At 38.6% G+C, this 17,000-nt stretch overlaps 1 protein-coding gene and 1 long non-coding RNA gene across 6 annotated transcripts in view; one reads left to right on the plus strand and one right to left on the minus strand.

Moving 5' to 3' along the window:
* Positions 1-9,185, plus strand: part of OLFM3 (olfactomedin 3) — a 66,020-nt gene extending 56,835 nt beyond the window's left edge. For all 5 annotated transcript variants that reach the window (XM_055815361.1, XM_055815359.1, XM_055815362.1 and 2 more), the window contains 2 exons: positions 6,010-6,116; positions 7,839-9,185. In XM_055815361.1, coding sequence (XP_055671336.1) covers positions 6,010-6,116; positions 7,839-8,516 — 785 coding nt within the window. In that variant the 3' untranslated portion in view covers positions 8,517-9,185. The remainder of the gene's footprint in view (positions 1-6,009; positions 6,117-7,838) is intronic.
* LOC114012120 (uncharacterized) overlaps positions 1-17,000 on the minus strand; it is a 331,272-nt gene that overhangs the window by 179,680 nt on the left and 134,592 nt on the right. The window lies entirely within an intron of this gene.

A 17,000-nucleotide genomic window follows, 5' to 3' on the forward strand; every position in this document is an offset into this window, starting at 1 on the left:
TCATAGAAGCCAATACTCTGCCAAATGGTGTTTATTAAATATGAAGAAATGATTAAGAGTAGATACACAGTGTATCCATTTGTAGTTACATCTGATTATAACGTAGAGTCTAAGCAATATTTCACAGTAATATTTTTGGTTAGAAATTCAAAAGTGGAATATTCTATGTATCCAAGGAAATACTGTTACATCAGTGGCTGAAGAGGTATTAGTGCAGGCATGAGATCACTTTGTTGACTGCAGTGGTACTTGTACTTCCAAAACATCCTTCCCTTTGGGATTTGAAGAACTTTACAACAGCATTTAGTACAAAACTGTGCAATAGAGATATATATTGTTATCCCCATTTTGTAAATGAAGGAACAAGCAGCCCAGGAGGATAAATGACTTTCCCAAAGATTACTGACAAGTCACTGCACACATGCAAAAGACTCTAGAGGCTTCCTCTCAAGCAGGCTTTAATAACTAAACTATAGTGCCTCCTGGATTTGTATTATGCAAGATAACAGACACACACCTGTTAAGTAAGAACTGATAAGAACTAATTCTTCATTCCCTCACATTACAATGTTATGACAAATTTGACCATAACCAGAAAAGTGCAAGTAGCAAAACACTTGGAAGTCATTTGCGCAAACCACATTTTACCCTATTTATTACCTACAACAAATAGAATAATGATGCTTACAAAACCTTCAAGAGACTGTTTTGATTTCATTTCCTCTGTAAGTCCTATAAATCATACACTCACTTGGTGTATACATATCGGCTACCAATATTCAATTGCATCACAGAGACTGGGACTATCAACTACCTATTCCTAGCTATCTTCAAAACAGCTCCTATCCAATTGGTCTATCACAACCTTCCCCTAGTATTTGCTCACTTTGAAACAGCTTGCCAGATGTGTTCTTCCCCATAGACTTTCCCAGCCTACAGGGATAGTACGTCTACTTTCTTTTTTTAATGGTCACTTTGTGCTCAACTTCTTCCTTAATATAAATAAATACATCACAAATTTGCAGGGGTCCACAGTACAAAACTGTTACAAGAGATGAATCAAACCATAAATACCCAGATTGCGCATGATATGATATTCCTCATACAGTTCAATTTAGGATGGATAAACACTCAGACGTTTGATTTTCCAATTGTTACAATCAGTTATAGTTGGGATTTTCTAATGCAAGCAGCTGCTTCTTTCAAAGTCAAGGGAAAGAGACTGAGTGCTTCTAAAAAACCCACTCTCTTCCTGCGTAACCCCATCTGAACCTCTTAGTGGTGGAAAAAATGCCTAGAAATATCACTTTTTTCTTTTTCCTTACTGTTCCTGAACTTCCTGACATTTGCTAGTATGGAGATGTATTTGACCTACCTTCTCACTAGCATATGGTCCTTCTGTCAGGGGATTAAAGAGCAGGGGTTTGCTATAAAGCAAAGTTTTTCAAAGAGTAAAAAAAAAAAAAAAAACAAAAAAAACCCAACACTTTCCCACCATCACAAGAGTTATTTCCACATCCTCATTTGTTCCTTTCGGCTGGAAAAAGAAAGAAGAAAAAAAAAAAAAGAGAGAGAAAAAAAAAGTGGTTTTGCCCTCCTTCTCAGCCACCCCACTGTTACGGAAAATTCATAGCCCAGACATGTTTTCCATTTCACATGACATTTGTCTATATTCTATTTCCCTACAAACAAAATGAACTAAAGTCTCAGCTGGAAAATAATTGGAATTTTTTTTAATTTCAGACTCCCAGACTTGCCATGCCACAGAAGTGTTCAGTAAATGATACTGCCTTTCAGCGTATTAGTATCACCATTCCCTAGCAACAAACCTCATCATGCAAAGCCAATTTTAATATAGCCAGATGAACAATTGTAAGGTTCATTCTGCAGCTAAGGATATAGGCTGGGATTAGATCAACACATTTACACTTCAGTAGATAAGAACTGTTTCCAATTCTGGTGCAGGAGTGAGGAAAATTTCTTGCACTGAGTGCAAAGTTGGAAGTGCTTACAACCACACAGAAAACTCCCCTTGCTTTGTCAGTGAACTGTTAAACGTTATATTGAGCTTTACTCTTGAAGGAGTTGTCATTCATTTAACTTCTCTATCAAATGCAAGATCAGGCCAGGGCAAGCTATAAGGGAATTGTCTTTATGAAGTCATTGTTGCTAATTATTTCAGTGTTAAGCAGATTGATAAATTTCATATTGTAGTAACTTGTCATCAAAATGCTGTGATATTCATTGGGAATAAATTATTTAATTGTATAAGTCAATAATACTTCAGCACAGACTGCACACTTGCTACTTTATAATGGACAAAACACAAATGATCTTGATCCTGCTGATTTTTATAGGTCTGCTGTAACAAATGGGAAGACACATATAAAGGTAGGGCTCCAAAAGACAGAACTGGAAAAAACAATGACACCTTTCTCTTGAAGACTGAGAAATTAGTTTTAATGTTTTCTTCATTGCATTCCCTTGATTATCTTGGCTTCTGATCAAATATTGGAAGTAACACTGTATTAGAGGAGTGTCTGAAGGTTTGGCAGAATAAAGTGTGAACTAAATTTCAGAGGGATTTCAATGAGAAGGGGAGGACAATCTGGCCTCAACTACGTTTTCCTAGTTTCACATTTCCCTGCATCATGAGTCAGCAATACATTCACCGTATTCACAAGACCAGTATTTAGCAAGCCAGTTGTTTTGTGGAATACTTGGAACAACTTCTACAAAAGTTACTTGTGCGGCCTTAAACAGGACAAAACAGCATTAGCTGATTTATCAAGTTGACCATTCGGCCAAGACTTGCTTTGGGGCCTTGTCATGTTCTTTCAAGCAGTCTTTCTGAACTGAGAGGACTCAATTATAAGGGGTTCCAGTCTGTATGTGTCTGGAAGCAATGGTTTGACTTCTGACTACCCAAAAGAGAGATGACGTCCATGTACTTGGCCCTGAACTTTTTTCAAATTAACAGAAAAGTGAGATTCTGAAACAATCTGCAGTTGGAATAAGGGTAAGGGTAAGCAAGTGCAAATAATATTTCCCTGTTTCTAAAAATCATATTAATAATTTTGTAAAAAGGTTGTTGCAATAGCAGGGCACTAGACTTACATGACTAGAATTTTGGTGGAGACTTCATATATTAAGCTCCTGTGCCTAAGGATCTCCCAGCTATAAGGAGGCTGTCATCACAAGACAGAGGATGGCACTGACAGCTCTGTTGCTTCCTTCTTACTGCCTACTCTGTCAGCAAGTAGGCCAACAGACCCCAGGTACTGCTGAGATTTACAGCAGAAATCTGTTGATGGGATATCAATTATCACTACAATGAGAATGGCTTACCGTATACGGAAAAAATACTTGCAGTACTACTACTTAGTTTTAAATATGAGTTCCATCAAATTATATCACAAATAGGCAGATTTATGGGTTCATGAACAAGAAAAAGAGAAGAGGGGACATAATGTAAGGCAGGAGGGAAAAAATTCCTCGTGCCTCTTACAAGATATTCTGTTACATTGAAAAGAGAAGCTTTGTCACTTTTTCAGTCAGCTGCCCCTCAGCTAAACAGCGACTCTCCCAACAGGCCTTTCTTGATCACTACATGCTCTCTGGAAATGGAAATTTAATCACATAAACATACCCTGACTCAAACTGCTGATCATTTAGTGGCTGAACTACAATGTCATCTCTTTTTTCACACTGAACAGTAGTATCTCAATACCTTTTGAAAGATCATTCTCTAAAAGCATCTGACACCCATCACAGGGGAAAATGCCTCAGTTCATATAGTTTAAACCAAATCAAGACTGAAGAGATTTATTAGTTGTTAACAACATGTTAACTGGCAATCAGCATAGCATACATTCAGGATCAATGCAAGTAATATAACAGACAAACCACAGTACCAGACACATAAGTAACATTAAACCTACAAATTTCTGAACACACTTCTCTAGCTAGATTCAAAAAGATCCAGTCACGCATGGTGCACCACACACATGAACACCCATGGAGTTATGTGAGCACATACCCCACAACAGCTGGGATGGGCTACAAGCACACCCCCTAGTTTACACCTCTCCTGCTGGGGATGTGGGGCCTTGAGCTTGATGTGTGCCCATGTTACTCCCCACAATCTACTAACACACATGCTGGTGAGAAAGCCTGCGAGTTCACATGCACCTTCTGTGCCTGTGGGACCTGAAAACGAAATTTCATTTTTGATTCCACATTTACCTTCCTGAATATTTTTTTTAAATAGAAGAAACAGTGTTTCAGAATTCTGAATTCTTTGCTTAAGTTTTCCTACTAATTTTAATACTGTGCTTTAAAGGGACCAATTAGTATACCCTTTAACTCATACATTCACTGTATTTTAATTATCTTAAAAACTACAAATCCAGGAGTAATTATTTTTCCCCCAATTTCCTTCTACTCATTATTACTTTTCTGATAATTTTATTCCAAATTGCAAATTAAACCCCTCTGAAGGCTTAACTCATGCCCATTTCTGAGACTATTTACTAACATACCACCTAAAAATAAAAGCCTTCACTTGATAGTCCTCTATTTTCCAAGCTAATAGCAGTTCATTGCTGTAGAAAAACATCACTCAGCATACAATACTATCAGCCTATATACAAAAAATGCCAGAATAAAAAAACATGTACTACAATAACCAACTGTAGGAAACGTATAAGATTCCTTAAAATGGGAAATTGCAAAATATCTTCAAAAGACCGTACGATACATAATTGAGATATGTATATAATAACGCCTTTGAACTGACCCAGAAAAAGGACACAGCCCGCCTTGCTCATTGAGGTCTCAGCATGTTGTCAGTTATCCTCATTTCCATTACATCCTACTTCCCTGGCTGTGAACAAAATTCCTGTGAGCAGCCCGAGTTGTCACCACAGCATTACCTCCCTTCTAATGACTGAAACAGGCTTGCACAATACTGTCTTTCCCAGTTTGTAAAGAAGAAAATCCAGCCTTGATGTGACCTTCTTTTTCTAACTAAGTAAATTCACTCTCAACACCAGATACAGTTTGTTTTCCACATTTCCTAGATTCATAGGGTTATACAATACAGCACAACCATGTATCAAGGAGATGCACTTACTTTTAAATTAAAAAAATAAATGAAAAGTGGCACTAATTTTTACGTTAATATGGAACATCTTTTCTTCAAAAACATGCTATTTCACCCAATCACCTACACACCACTGTGTGATATTAAGCGTCTTGTTAAACATATGAATTCCACCAGGAGCTTGTTGCTAATAGGTATGTTATTAATGTCCCCTAAAATATAGATTTTTTGATTGTTAGGAAGGTCAGCATCCAAGTTCATATTGATTCTCATTATTTCCTCCCAGACAGTCTGAGACAGCGTAATGGATTAGAAGCCAACTGATACAGCCAAGGTTGCTGAATAATTCTCATATTCAGTTTCTTAACTTTAGACAGTACTGGAACAGCTACGTATGTGTAACCACAGTCAGACACAGGCATTTGTGTACATCTATGCATTTTGCATACAAGCTCATTTTTTCCTGCCTGCCCTTAACTTCCTTGTTACCCTGGTCAATGGAAAAATGAAACATCCATCAATCCTAGCCTTCAACTGAATTTTGTGAAGGCAAAAGAGAAGGAAGTTTATGTCTTTTTTCATTTATTATTGTATGTTAATTACCTCAGCTTAGAAGATATTTTACTAGATTGTATTTTTCTTTATGCCCAGAAAATGTAACTATGCTTTAAAATATATAAAATGAAAAATATATACAAATAGATTTTTATTTGTCTGTTTTACGTAGCTTTATTACTGTGCGATATGGAAAAGTTCATATGGTGAAGTTGACAATCCATCTTCAACATAAGCCTGAATCCCCTGAAGCCACTATTTAGTTTAGAGTAATTGGTCCTGTGCTCTGACTGATGTCAAGGAGAGTTGTGTAATTATTTGCACTAATGCATTTGTTTTTCTAATTTCAGCGTGTGGCAAATTGATGAAAATTACAGGCCCCATTACAGTCAAGATATCTGGAACCCGATTTGGAGCCTGGATGACAGATCCATTAGCATCAGAGAAAAATAACAGAGTATGTTAAGCCACTGCATATCTTTGTGTCCTTCTGGAGTTTTTCTTGCTTGATTTTAATCTTTTAAAAGTTATTTTCCCCTAGAAAGTTACATCTGCAAGCATGTTTCTTCTAATCCCATCATTTTCACTGTTAAACATCCTCAGAGGAAAAGCAAAAGTGTTTATGCAAAAATATCCAAAGACTAAAGTTAGCGAAACACCTTTATGCTATTTCCTTCAACTGTTTCAGAGACAACATACACCTATCTGAACCAGCTACACAATTTTCTCCTTCCTACCTTATTTAATTGAGCTTGGGTCTTTAAGAACCCAAGTAATATAACACAAACACCAACACTTTTACCCAAGAGTACGACCCATAGGGCAGCAGTCTAAATTTGCAGGATTAGGCCCCGTATAAGCTGTATTCAGACCTTTTGCCACCTCAGATCCAAGTTATGTTATTGTTTGGATCTGCAACAGGATCTCAAATTGGCCACAGTATTAAGGAGATGCTCTCTCCGTCAAAGGGCTTTTGAAGTCAAAACACTAGTTTCATTTGTATGAGACCCACCAAGTTACTATTTGCATACAGAAGAAAACAAAAGGCAATAGAAAAAGCAACATAGAAATGGAAAACTTAAGATTTGCATGCAGCTCTCTCCAGCCTGCTGTGTTCATGCAGGTTTACTACTCACCCCAGGAATTTAAATTACCTTTAGAAGAGCAGCAAACTCTGCTTATCCCCATCTTGTCCTGAGGAAGTTTCTTCTGCTGTCTCAGAGTGCCAGTGGTTGCTCCAGAACCATCCCCATGGGCCCTCACCTCCACCCCTACCTGCTCCCCGCTGTGGCCCCCTCCCTGCATACCTTGCAGACTGGCAACCCTCTCCTTTGACAGCCTCCACATTCCCCCCACCACCACCCTTCTAAAGCAACACAAAGACTACCTCTGTGCATGCAAATTAGAACAAAGCATATCCCTTACAGCATCTCAACTAACAGGAAGATGGGGAGCTGAACTGTTGTTTATACAAATATTTTGTTAATGTCAATTTGGAATCAGTACAAAATGTATCTCCAGAAATTATTCTGTTCTTTTGATAGTCAGGATTAGATATGTCCCCTGATAAACTAAAAGGAGAAAAGGCAAAACACATGAAGGAAAAAACAGAAGAATGAAAGTTGGCATACAGAACATTAAAAAAAAGTATTGATTTTGTTTTCTTCTGTTTTAAAAAGATAAAATGGTTCCTAAACTTTACTGGTTTCATTGCTATTGTATTTGGTTTCTTTACTAAGAATACATTATTTTTCACCAATTAGAGGTTCAGCTGAAGAAAATTCAACCAAATTTATTCCCAAGCATAAATCTAAGCTTAGTTCACATGCCATTTCCCATCTCTGTCTTTGATTATTGCCTGGAAATATCTTTAAGCAAGCCACATATAGCAGAGACCCAAATACTGAACATTATCCAAAATCAAGTATCTCTGAAAATGCAGACACTGTAGTTAGTCTTCTTGAGAGTTCACTTGTATAGGTAAGTTTTGATTCAGAAATTCAAGAGTTCCTCATGCTTTTGTAACAGGAATGTGGACAATATCATACTTTGATATCCTGCTGCACACCTAAAAACGTTTTTCCTTCTTTTTCTGCAATGTATCCATCATGTCATATCATGATCATGTACCACAGATTGCATTTCAGGTGTTTACTCCCAATCTTTGTTTTCTTTCCAGGTCTGGTACATGGATAGTTACACTAACAATAAAATTGTCCGTGAATATAAATCAATTGCAGACTTTGTCAGTGGGGCTGAATCAAGGACATACAACCTTCCGTTCAAATGGGCAGGAACCAACCATGTTGTCTACAACGGCTCCCTCTATTTCAACAAGTATCAGAGCAACATTATCATCAAATACAGCTTTGACACTGGGCGGGTGCTTGCACAGCGTAGCCTTGAGTATGCTGGCTTTCACAATGTCTACCCTTACACCTGGGGTGGCTTTTCTGATATTGACCTGATGGCAGATGAAATTGGGCTATGGGCTGTGTATGCCACCAACCAGAATGCAGGCAATATTGTCATCAGCCAGCTAAACCAGGATACACTGGAGGTGCTGAAGAGCTGGAGCACAGGCTACCCAAAGAGAAGTGCTGGAGAATCCTTCATGATCTGTGGCACCTTGTATGTTACTAACTCTCACTTAACAGGAGCCAAGGTCTACTATTCTTATTCCACAAAAACCTCCACTTACGAGTATACAGACATTCCTTTCCATAATCAGTATTTTCATATATCCATGCTTGACTACAATGCAAGAGATAGAGCTCTCTATGCCTGGAATAATGGACATCAAGTCCTGTTTAACGTCACCCTTTTCCACGTCATTAAAACTGAAGATGACACATAATTTTCTTTCCCTTCCCGTTCCCTCACCTCCCTCCCTCAAAGCAGTGTCATTTGTGATAAACTCTAAAAGTATCCATCTCTATCAGTTCTTTTTAATTTACTTTTCTTTTTTCATTAAGGAAAAGCAACATTTTCTACCATATAATGCATTTCAAATACAGCTGAGCCTGTCAAAAATTACCTGTTGGAAATAAAAGCATCTTAACTCACGATCTTATAAGGTCTGTCAAGACCTTGTCTTGAAAAGCACTAAAGAGGATTTAAGTGGCTAAAGACAGTTTTTAAAAGATTATGATCTGCCTTATTTCAGAGTCAGAGACTAATGGTGGCTTAAATGCATGAATGTCTTTTTTTACCTCATTTTTGTTTTTAATCTATTGCTCAACTTCAGGAAATATTTTGGTAGTGTCAGACATATTGCACATTGTATTTTTTTATTTATTCCAAAAGAAAGATTCAGGAGTTTAATTTACTTGGACATGGAGTATGATTCATTTTGCCATCACCCAATTTCAGATGTGGTGCTGTACAGTATGTTTTTAAATCTCTTGCAAACATTTTATCGACAGTATGTATTTCTACCATTGTAACCACCATTGTGCAATTGTATCTCTTCACTTACGTGAAAGTAAACTAAGTACTATTTTTTATAAAATATGTTGAAGCTTAATTGCAGTTCTGGCTATGGGTCAATTGAAAGTGGTAAAAATCTGAGAAAAGGTAGTTATTTCCGAGAAAGACTTCTCAGGTGCATGATCCCTGTTCTCAGCTTTGCTTGGTAGACTTACTCACCATTGGCTTTTACTGGCAAATTTGCAACTTTGAAACCTCATACCAGTTCCGTCTTTACAATTGTTTGCCCTATTCAATTTTTATCTCATGCCGCTGGCTTCTCTCTCTCTCTCTCTGGATCTCTTTTTCGTCTACTTTCTTTCCTTCCACCACTTTATTTCCCTTATTTATACTCACTCCCCGACCTGGGCTTTACAAGGAATAATATGAAAGAGGACTACTGCCCATGCTTCAGCCCGAGCGTCTGAGTGCATCCCATATTTGCGCTGTTCTGGGGCAGCGAGGAGTTATGTTGAGTTGCTTTCCTAAATCTGCCCATCTTCTTACTCATAATAGAAGAACACTTACCTGTTGAGAAAGCTCTTCTCTGGGATGGCAGTAATCAGGGAGAAAATACAAATGAGAAGGTTCAAAGCATAAACGATCAGTGTGGCACCTGGTAGCCACCATATTGCTTGCGCTTGCTAGAAACCAGCCACAACACCTAGGCCAACCATTTGCAAAGAGGTTTGGGGGTTCCTAGCAGTAGTATTGTTATTTATGGTCAAAACCAATGCCTTTAAAAACTCAGTATTTCTGAAAGCTATATGGCTCTCATTAGAAACTGGGGGGTGGGGTGGGACAACACACGGAGGAGGATGGAGATGGACAGGGGGGGACACAACCAACAACAACATATTTTATTGAGAAAGAGGAATCAGGTGTTATTTATTTATTTTGGCATAAAGGGAAAAAAGCCAACATTAAGAACTAGTGTAAGACTTTCCATTAAGCTGGGATATCACATAATGCAAAAATATAGGTATCTGAAAAATTGTGTGAAAACTGTGTTCCTCACAAAATCAGAAATTCTCTTCTTTATATCCTTTGAAATTGGACTCATAGAAAAACAAGAACGTGTATGAAAATGTTCCTATTTATAAACAAGAAAAAAAATTAAATGCACTGACATTTTTCCAGATCCATTTTGAAGGCATTTGATTTGTTAATTCTTCCAACATACCAGCTAAGACCACCTTGAGTCTCATGATTGTTTTCATTATTATAAATATAAATGTCTATATATACATTTACAAGTTTGCTTTGCAATGTAAACCCTTGTGAAGCTGAACAACAAATTGCCTTATTTTTCACACTGGTTGCAGAAAAGAAAACTACTTATTAGGTTCCAAGAACTGATAAAGGGGAAAACCCAAGAAATTACATTACAACATGACCAGAGAAAAGTTACTCTCCTACTTCCATTTCCCCCCTTCTGCCTAGCTGAAATGATACCGGTTACATCTTACAGTCAGTTACACAGGATTTGGAGACACTAAGTTCAGCTAAACGGACAAATTAACCACTTCAGTCCTGCAACCAGCTTTCCTGCATTGACAACAAAACCTCCTCTGTGACACATGGAAGTGTATATGACTACTCATTTAAAAAGTGATTTTATGTCACATAGGAATGTTTTATGAAAACAATGTTCAGATTTTTATCAAAAGCCCTAAAACAAACCCTAACCTTTTCCTTACAGAGTAACTTCAACAAAACAGCTTTTTCACAAATGCAGCATTCTTAAAAATATTAGTCAGTAGATTGAGAAATTAAACTTCCTTCTACTGTATCATCATAAACTAGAGCAACAGTCACGCCATAGGACCACTTCATCTGAAAAAAATTGTTACTACCGTGTCTTTACAAGAATTTCATACTGTGTAATTAGCATGCATACATTAGAATGTGTTGATCACAGTTCTTACAGTAAGATTAATCTCAGCTGATTTCAATGCCATTTAGTTAGCCATTTAAAGGACAACAGAATCCTATTAGTCAAAGGAAAGAAAGAGACGCTACTACAGAGTGGTAGAGGTGGGTGGATAAGAGAAGTAGGAAAGGCACCTTTGAAGAGTTATTTGTCTTACTGATGAAGCCACTGTGCTAAAGCATAGACGTCATACCTAGATATAATCCTGCCCTTCTCAATTAGTAATGATGGATTGTATTCCAATACTTAAACATGAAATAAAAAATTGCACAGCATCAATACAACAAAATCTGGTGAGACATTATCAAGGAAGTAGCGTGGCTTCCTGCTAAAAAGCATTAATTTTTCTGTGAATCAGTGTTGATCACCTGTCTTTTCCAGTTTGGAAAATCCCAAGTCATAGTCTCAAAAGGCTGAAAACACATGCCTTAAAATAAGAAAATTTGTGTTGTAAGTTTTTTCTCCATAATTGAGCAGCACAAGCAGAAAGTCTTCATAATACAGCAGGAACCTACATATATATCAGCAAGTAAAGTTTTATTCTTATAGTTGAAGCATAGGCTGTTTGAGGACATACGGGTACTGTGGGGGAAAACAAGCATTTCTCCTTAAACATGATAAAATTTATTGTAGAGCCTGTTTTAATATCTTGGTGACCTCCCACTTCAAGGGATAAGCCTATAAAAGCATGTGTCATTCCTGCACACGAAACAGAATTCTTACATTTTGCAAAGCCACGCTGCCAGCAGAGGGGGATGCACACAACCACAAATCTAGCACAGGAACATCAATCTGCCAGTTCGCCAGGCACGCCTCTCCTGGGGGAGCCTAAGGAACATGAATGATCCACACTGCAAAGCCCACAGCTTTCTCCCTGAAATGGCCTGACCATTCCCCATGACAAAAAAGGTAGAACAAACCTCCCCAGAGAAAGCCTCCTAAACAGTAATAATCTTTTATAGACCCTTCTGGCAATTTCTTCCAGTGAGTAACTACCAAGTCTATTGTTATGCACATGGGCTGCTCAGCCTGCCCTATCTGTCACAGTCTGCTAAGCAGACCACTGGCAGAGTGACTGTGGAGCCTACTCAGCACAGTAGTCACTGCTAGTAAAAGATGGATTTCAATTTGAAAATTAAAAGAAAATAGTTGAATAAGACAGAGTGATACAAAGTTTTAATCACAGATTGCTTATATCTAAGAATATTAATTTCCAGACAAGCTCAGGGGCACTAGCTGTCACTCAACTCATGGGGCTGGATCCACAACAAAGGAAGATAGGTTCTCTGTTTCAGACCACAGCCTGAATAAATCTGTTACCTGTTAATCTTTTATAATAAACAATTGCTTAGAAAACACTAGAGCAGAGATGAACGAGCCATTCACAGCAAACTATTCATCCTGTAATTTGTAACCTTTCCCAGTTCAAGAATTGCCAGGGAACAGTCAATTAATACTGATTTTCATGCTAGTCAAGATGGTTTTGGAAATCATTTGGATAGGCATATATCTTATAAATCATCCAAGCGTTCCCTGCTGTGAAACTTACTCTGTGTTCCTGGCATTGAGGAAGCAACGCTGAGCATTCAGACGTCTTTTCCACAAGAGGCCAATGAGGGCTGCAGGTGCAGAGCTTTGGGACAGAGCTGCATCTCAGCCTGTTGTGCTGACAAGCTCCCCACCGCACTAATTCTGAGGAGACCAACTCCTGCTCCATGACATTTCTAACAACCACAACCCACCAGAAGCTCACACTCAAAAGGACTCACGCATGCTTCCACAGATCATAGAGCCAAGTCCCAAAATTCACTTCCCCACCAAGAACAGAGACCATCTTACCACCAAAACAAAAAGCAAAGCCCATTTTCTAAGCTCAGTTTTCTTCAGCAATTGTCCCATACATGACCATAAACATGCACATCAATATGCAAATAAATAAACTATAAAGTAAATCTAGAATTAGAGTAACAAGGTTATCTCTCCCACAGAAAACAAACTATTTAGGTTACACTGAGATCATTATTACTGGGGTTTCTATATCCAGTTACCAGGAAACTGAAGAGACATGGTACCAGCACCAAGTTGTGGAGGCTATACAAAAATGTATGCTTCATGCAGTATGGCTTTTGCTGGGCTCTAGAAAACAAATATACTACATTAACGTGATAGCTATGACCACAGATTCACAAAACTGAGATGGGGGGTGGGTTTCCTCCAAACTGCAAAGAGATCATCCACCTGATTATTCTAGTATTAAGATGAATTACCACCCTTCTTATCCATGAACTTCTCAGGACTATCAGTGCATTTAGTAAGCATTTCAAGACTTCCACATATCCCTTTTTCCTCAGAGACCTCTCAAATAAGTAGTACGCATTATATCAGACAAGCTGCAAGGGTGACAAACACAAAGGACACATCCTTTCTGCAGCTCTCATTCAAGTCAGCAGGGATTACTTATACATTTAGAGATTGGCCCCAGATATGAAAACTCTGTACTTCCTCTGAAACCACCACACAGGAAATCCTCACTTTGAAAATACAAATCATGTTTACTGATTTTACATCAACAGGAGTTGCACAAACTTCCCATAAAAGTGCTCAGCCTCTTAAAGACTAAGGATATTTGTCTCTGTCTCTGAAATGGAGGCAGGGAAGAAAATTCGCATTTGCTTTAGAATCAGAAATTTTTGCTAGGCTCATACAGAGCTTGCCAGCTGAGCATCATCAGCAGAGCCTGTGGAGTTTTCCTGTATGTACTGCTTCAGAACACTCAATTAAAATAATTACATGGCAGAAACATTTCAGCAGTCCAAGTGAAACAAAGCTTCTTCAGGATTTTGTTTCAAAAATGGCAGATTTTAAACACAGACCACTATAAATGCACATAATATTTAGATCAGCTGCATTCTGCCCCCACCTTTGAGTCCACTGTACAGAGGGCCCATTTTCCCTGAAAATGATCAACTGATACACCACAGCAGCACAGGTATGTATATGAAGGCACATGAAAATGACAGCTAACAGGTCAGATTTAGCATCTCAAAACAATTAATTTTCCTGTGCTTTTTATGCAGGAGCTTGAATTCATATTTACACAGTTCTTACGGTGAACATGAACAGTAAGAATCCACTGGGTCAGAAATACTCGTTTTATTACTTCATCCTGCAATGACATCGTGCAGTGCTCATTTTGCTTCACCCTGTGGGCTCCACACCCTGAGTGGGTATTCCCAACATTTGCTCCCAGCAGAAAATGCAATTGATACCTCCTCAGACAACCTACATCGAAGCAGGCAGCAACTCTGTGCAGCCAGTTGCATCCTTCTGAAGCTAATTAAATCTTTCTCAACAGTTTTTCTGAGCTTTACACCAGTTCAGTATTTTAAGCCCTATCCATCTCACAGCGGAATTGACGTTGCTAACATGGTGCCCCCACCCCCAAAGGTAAGCCAGACTCATCTGGCTCTGGCAATCAGAACACGCTGGCATACACGCGCTTACAGCTCTCCATTGAAAGAGTCTGAATGCACTCTCGAGGACCTCCACATTGCTGCAACCGCTTATTTACAGACAGACCAAGTATCTTCAGGCATTGTTACACTCAAAAGTCCTACTGACAGGTGCAGTTACCTGTAGCTTTATATGTTTTGTATCATTTAAGATTTCTGTTCTTTGTTCAAAAGAACTCAATACTAAAACTGCACTTACAGTGGCATTTATGTATTGATTAATGTGATTGCTGTATATTTCACTCTATACTAGGTTTGATTCAGTGTCTTTTTTTTTTTTAACAAAAATGGTTTGGAGCCCTTAAAGATGAAAACATTTACTGTTAATACAAGACACTGAAGCAACAAAGAAGCCTCGTGACTCCAAAGACCTCATGACTTTGAGTTTCTGTGACAGTAAGGAAAATGGATTTTTGTGCAAATAGGTGTCAACTGCTATACACGCTTTATCTGAAGTTATACATTAAGTTAGTTTAAAGGTAACCACATGAAAAATATTTGGAGAGGAAAATACCTATACAGGTATTGTTGTTTTAAATTAATCTGAAAAATATGTACCATATTGTGTTACTGAATTGTGTTACTCCTTTGATTTTTTTAAGCTTCCTGAAGTCATTCCCTTAGTTTCCTTCGCACAGTATCAGACACATGTACAAACCACTCCAGATTATTTTCCTTTGCATTTTCTCTTCATTTGTTCTAATCTTCTTGATCTTCACCTAACCTGTCCCAACCCCTCCCATCTTGCAGTGTGAATTTTAATGAAGGACTGTTCAGACAGAACTTGAACTGCACAGATTTATAGCACAGCAAGCTTCATCTGGAGAAGGCCTAAATTTATGTCCCCAGTTATGTAAAATTTAGCTCTAGTGTGCCCATAAAACTGCCTACAAGCAGTACTGATTGTATATCACAGGTCGCTCTACAGAAATAATTTAGAACAGATTCAAGATAGCTTTTTCCCTTTCGTTTATTTATTTTTAAGGAAATATTTTGTTTCATATCTGCAATGGTGAGAAATTAAATTAGAATCACCTTTGTCCAGAGCAGGTTTAGACATCCATTTCTCCCTTCTGGATCACACTTTCAGGGTGGTGAGCCACACTTCCATCTCCAGGAAATCAGGCATCACAGCAATTGAGTGTGCACCCTGTCAAAGGCGCTTATACCTTTTGAGTTAAGCTCAAAGTCTGTGTCACACCATGAAGACAGGCCATTTATTTAGGCTTCCCTCATCTAGGTAAACTGGGCTTACTGTCACCTTGAAGGACATTACAGCTTAATGGTTACTCAGGTCTGTCACTGTCAGTGTAGCACTTTGAGAGACAGCTGCCTTTTGGAGCAAAGAATGCAGGAGAACTGCTTTAACTCATTAGTACAGCTCTAGCAGTAGCTCATTTCTGGAAAAGGAGCACACACCACTGACATTTCTGCAGCCGTCACCTTCTCAGGCCTGCAAGGCAATTTACAGACACTAATTAACAGTTCCCACTCCATCAAGAAAGAAAGGAAATTTTTACAAATCTCATTCTTCAGGCTGAGAAGTTTGGACGGAGAACAACTCAGCTTAAGCCTGACAGGGTTTCTTTGGCTAACCAGGAGTTGATGTTAGATTTCCAATATCTCAAGTCAGTGTATTGTTCATCAGCTCTCCTGCACAAACAAATATCTGCTCCCAAAAGTTCAGTTCCTACACTTTTACACTGTTTTTTTCATGGCTTCTCCTATTTTGTTTTCAACCTATAGTAAGAAGGAAGCCTTTGTTCCTTGGCAAGGTGTTAATTTTAACTCAAGAGTTTCAGTCTCAGTGGCATGTATTGCAGAAGCAGCTGGTTAATTCATAATCATGGCACACCTGTCACTGGTAACCGTCTCCACTGATTTCTGAGGAAAACGTGTCACTTCTATAAGGAGTTACTTCGTTTCCCTTCAAGGAGAAGGAATCCAAAAGGTGCTGTATGGGACTACTTCTATGCTGCCTGTATTTTGCATACCTGCAAAGGTCTGTCTTTCCTGGAGACAAACTTACAGTACCTCCAATCCTGCTAGACTTTCCTAGCTTCCCATGGTCATGAAGATTAGCCACAGTGCAGGGCACTTTGTGCAACCCAAGCAGCCCTCACAGCCCGGCAGTGTAAGGGATGGGGTATAACCTCACACACAGCCCTTAGCAGAGTTCTGCACTGATGTACAATGCTGCACATATGCGTTCAGTGGGTACCTACCCAAAGATATTTTAGGCTCCTTACACCTCTTGACTAGCTCTCTTCACTTCAGAGCCCAAACCTCATCAAAGTATATACAAAAGCAGTTCTGTTCACCAGGCCAAATGAGGGAGGAAAACATGACAATTTCTATATGCTTTTATGCTGATTTGAGAGCTGAAGTAGGACTTGGGAGATTCACAGGTCTCATCCTGGCCCTATGC

Source organism: Falco peregrinus, chromosome 10 (assembly GCF_023634155.1).
Source record: "Falco peregrinus isolate bFalPer1 chromosome 10, bFalPer1.pri, whole genome shotgun sequence".
NCBI lineage: Eukaryota > Metazoa > Chordata > Aves > Falconiformes > Falconidae > Falco > Falco peregrinus.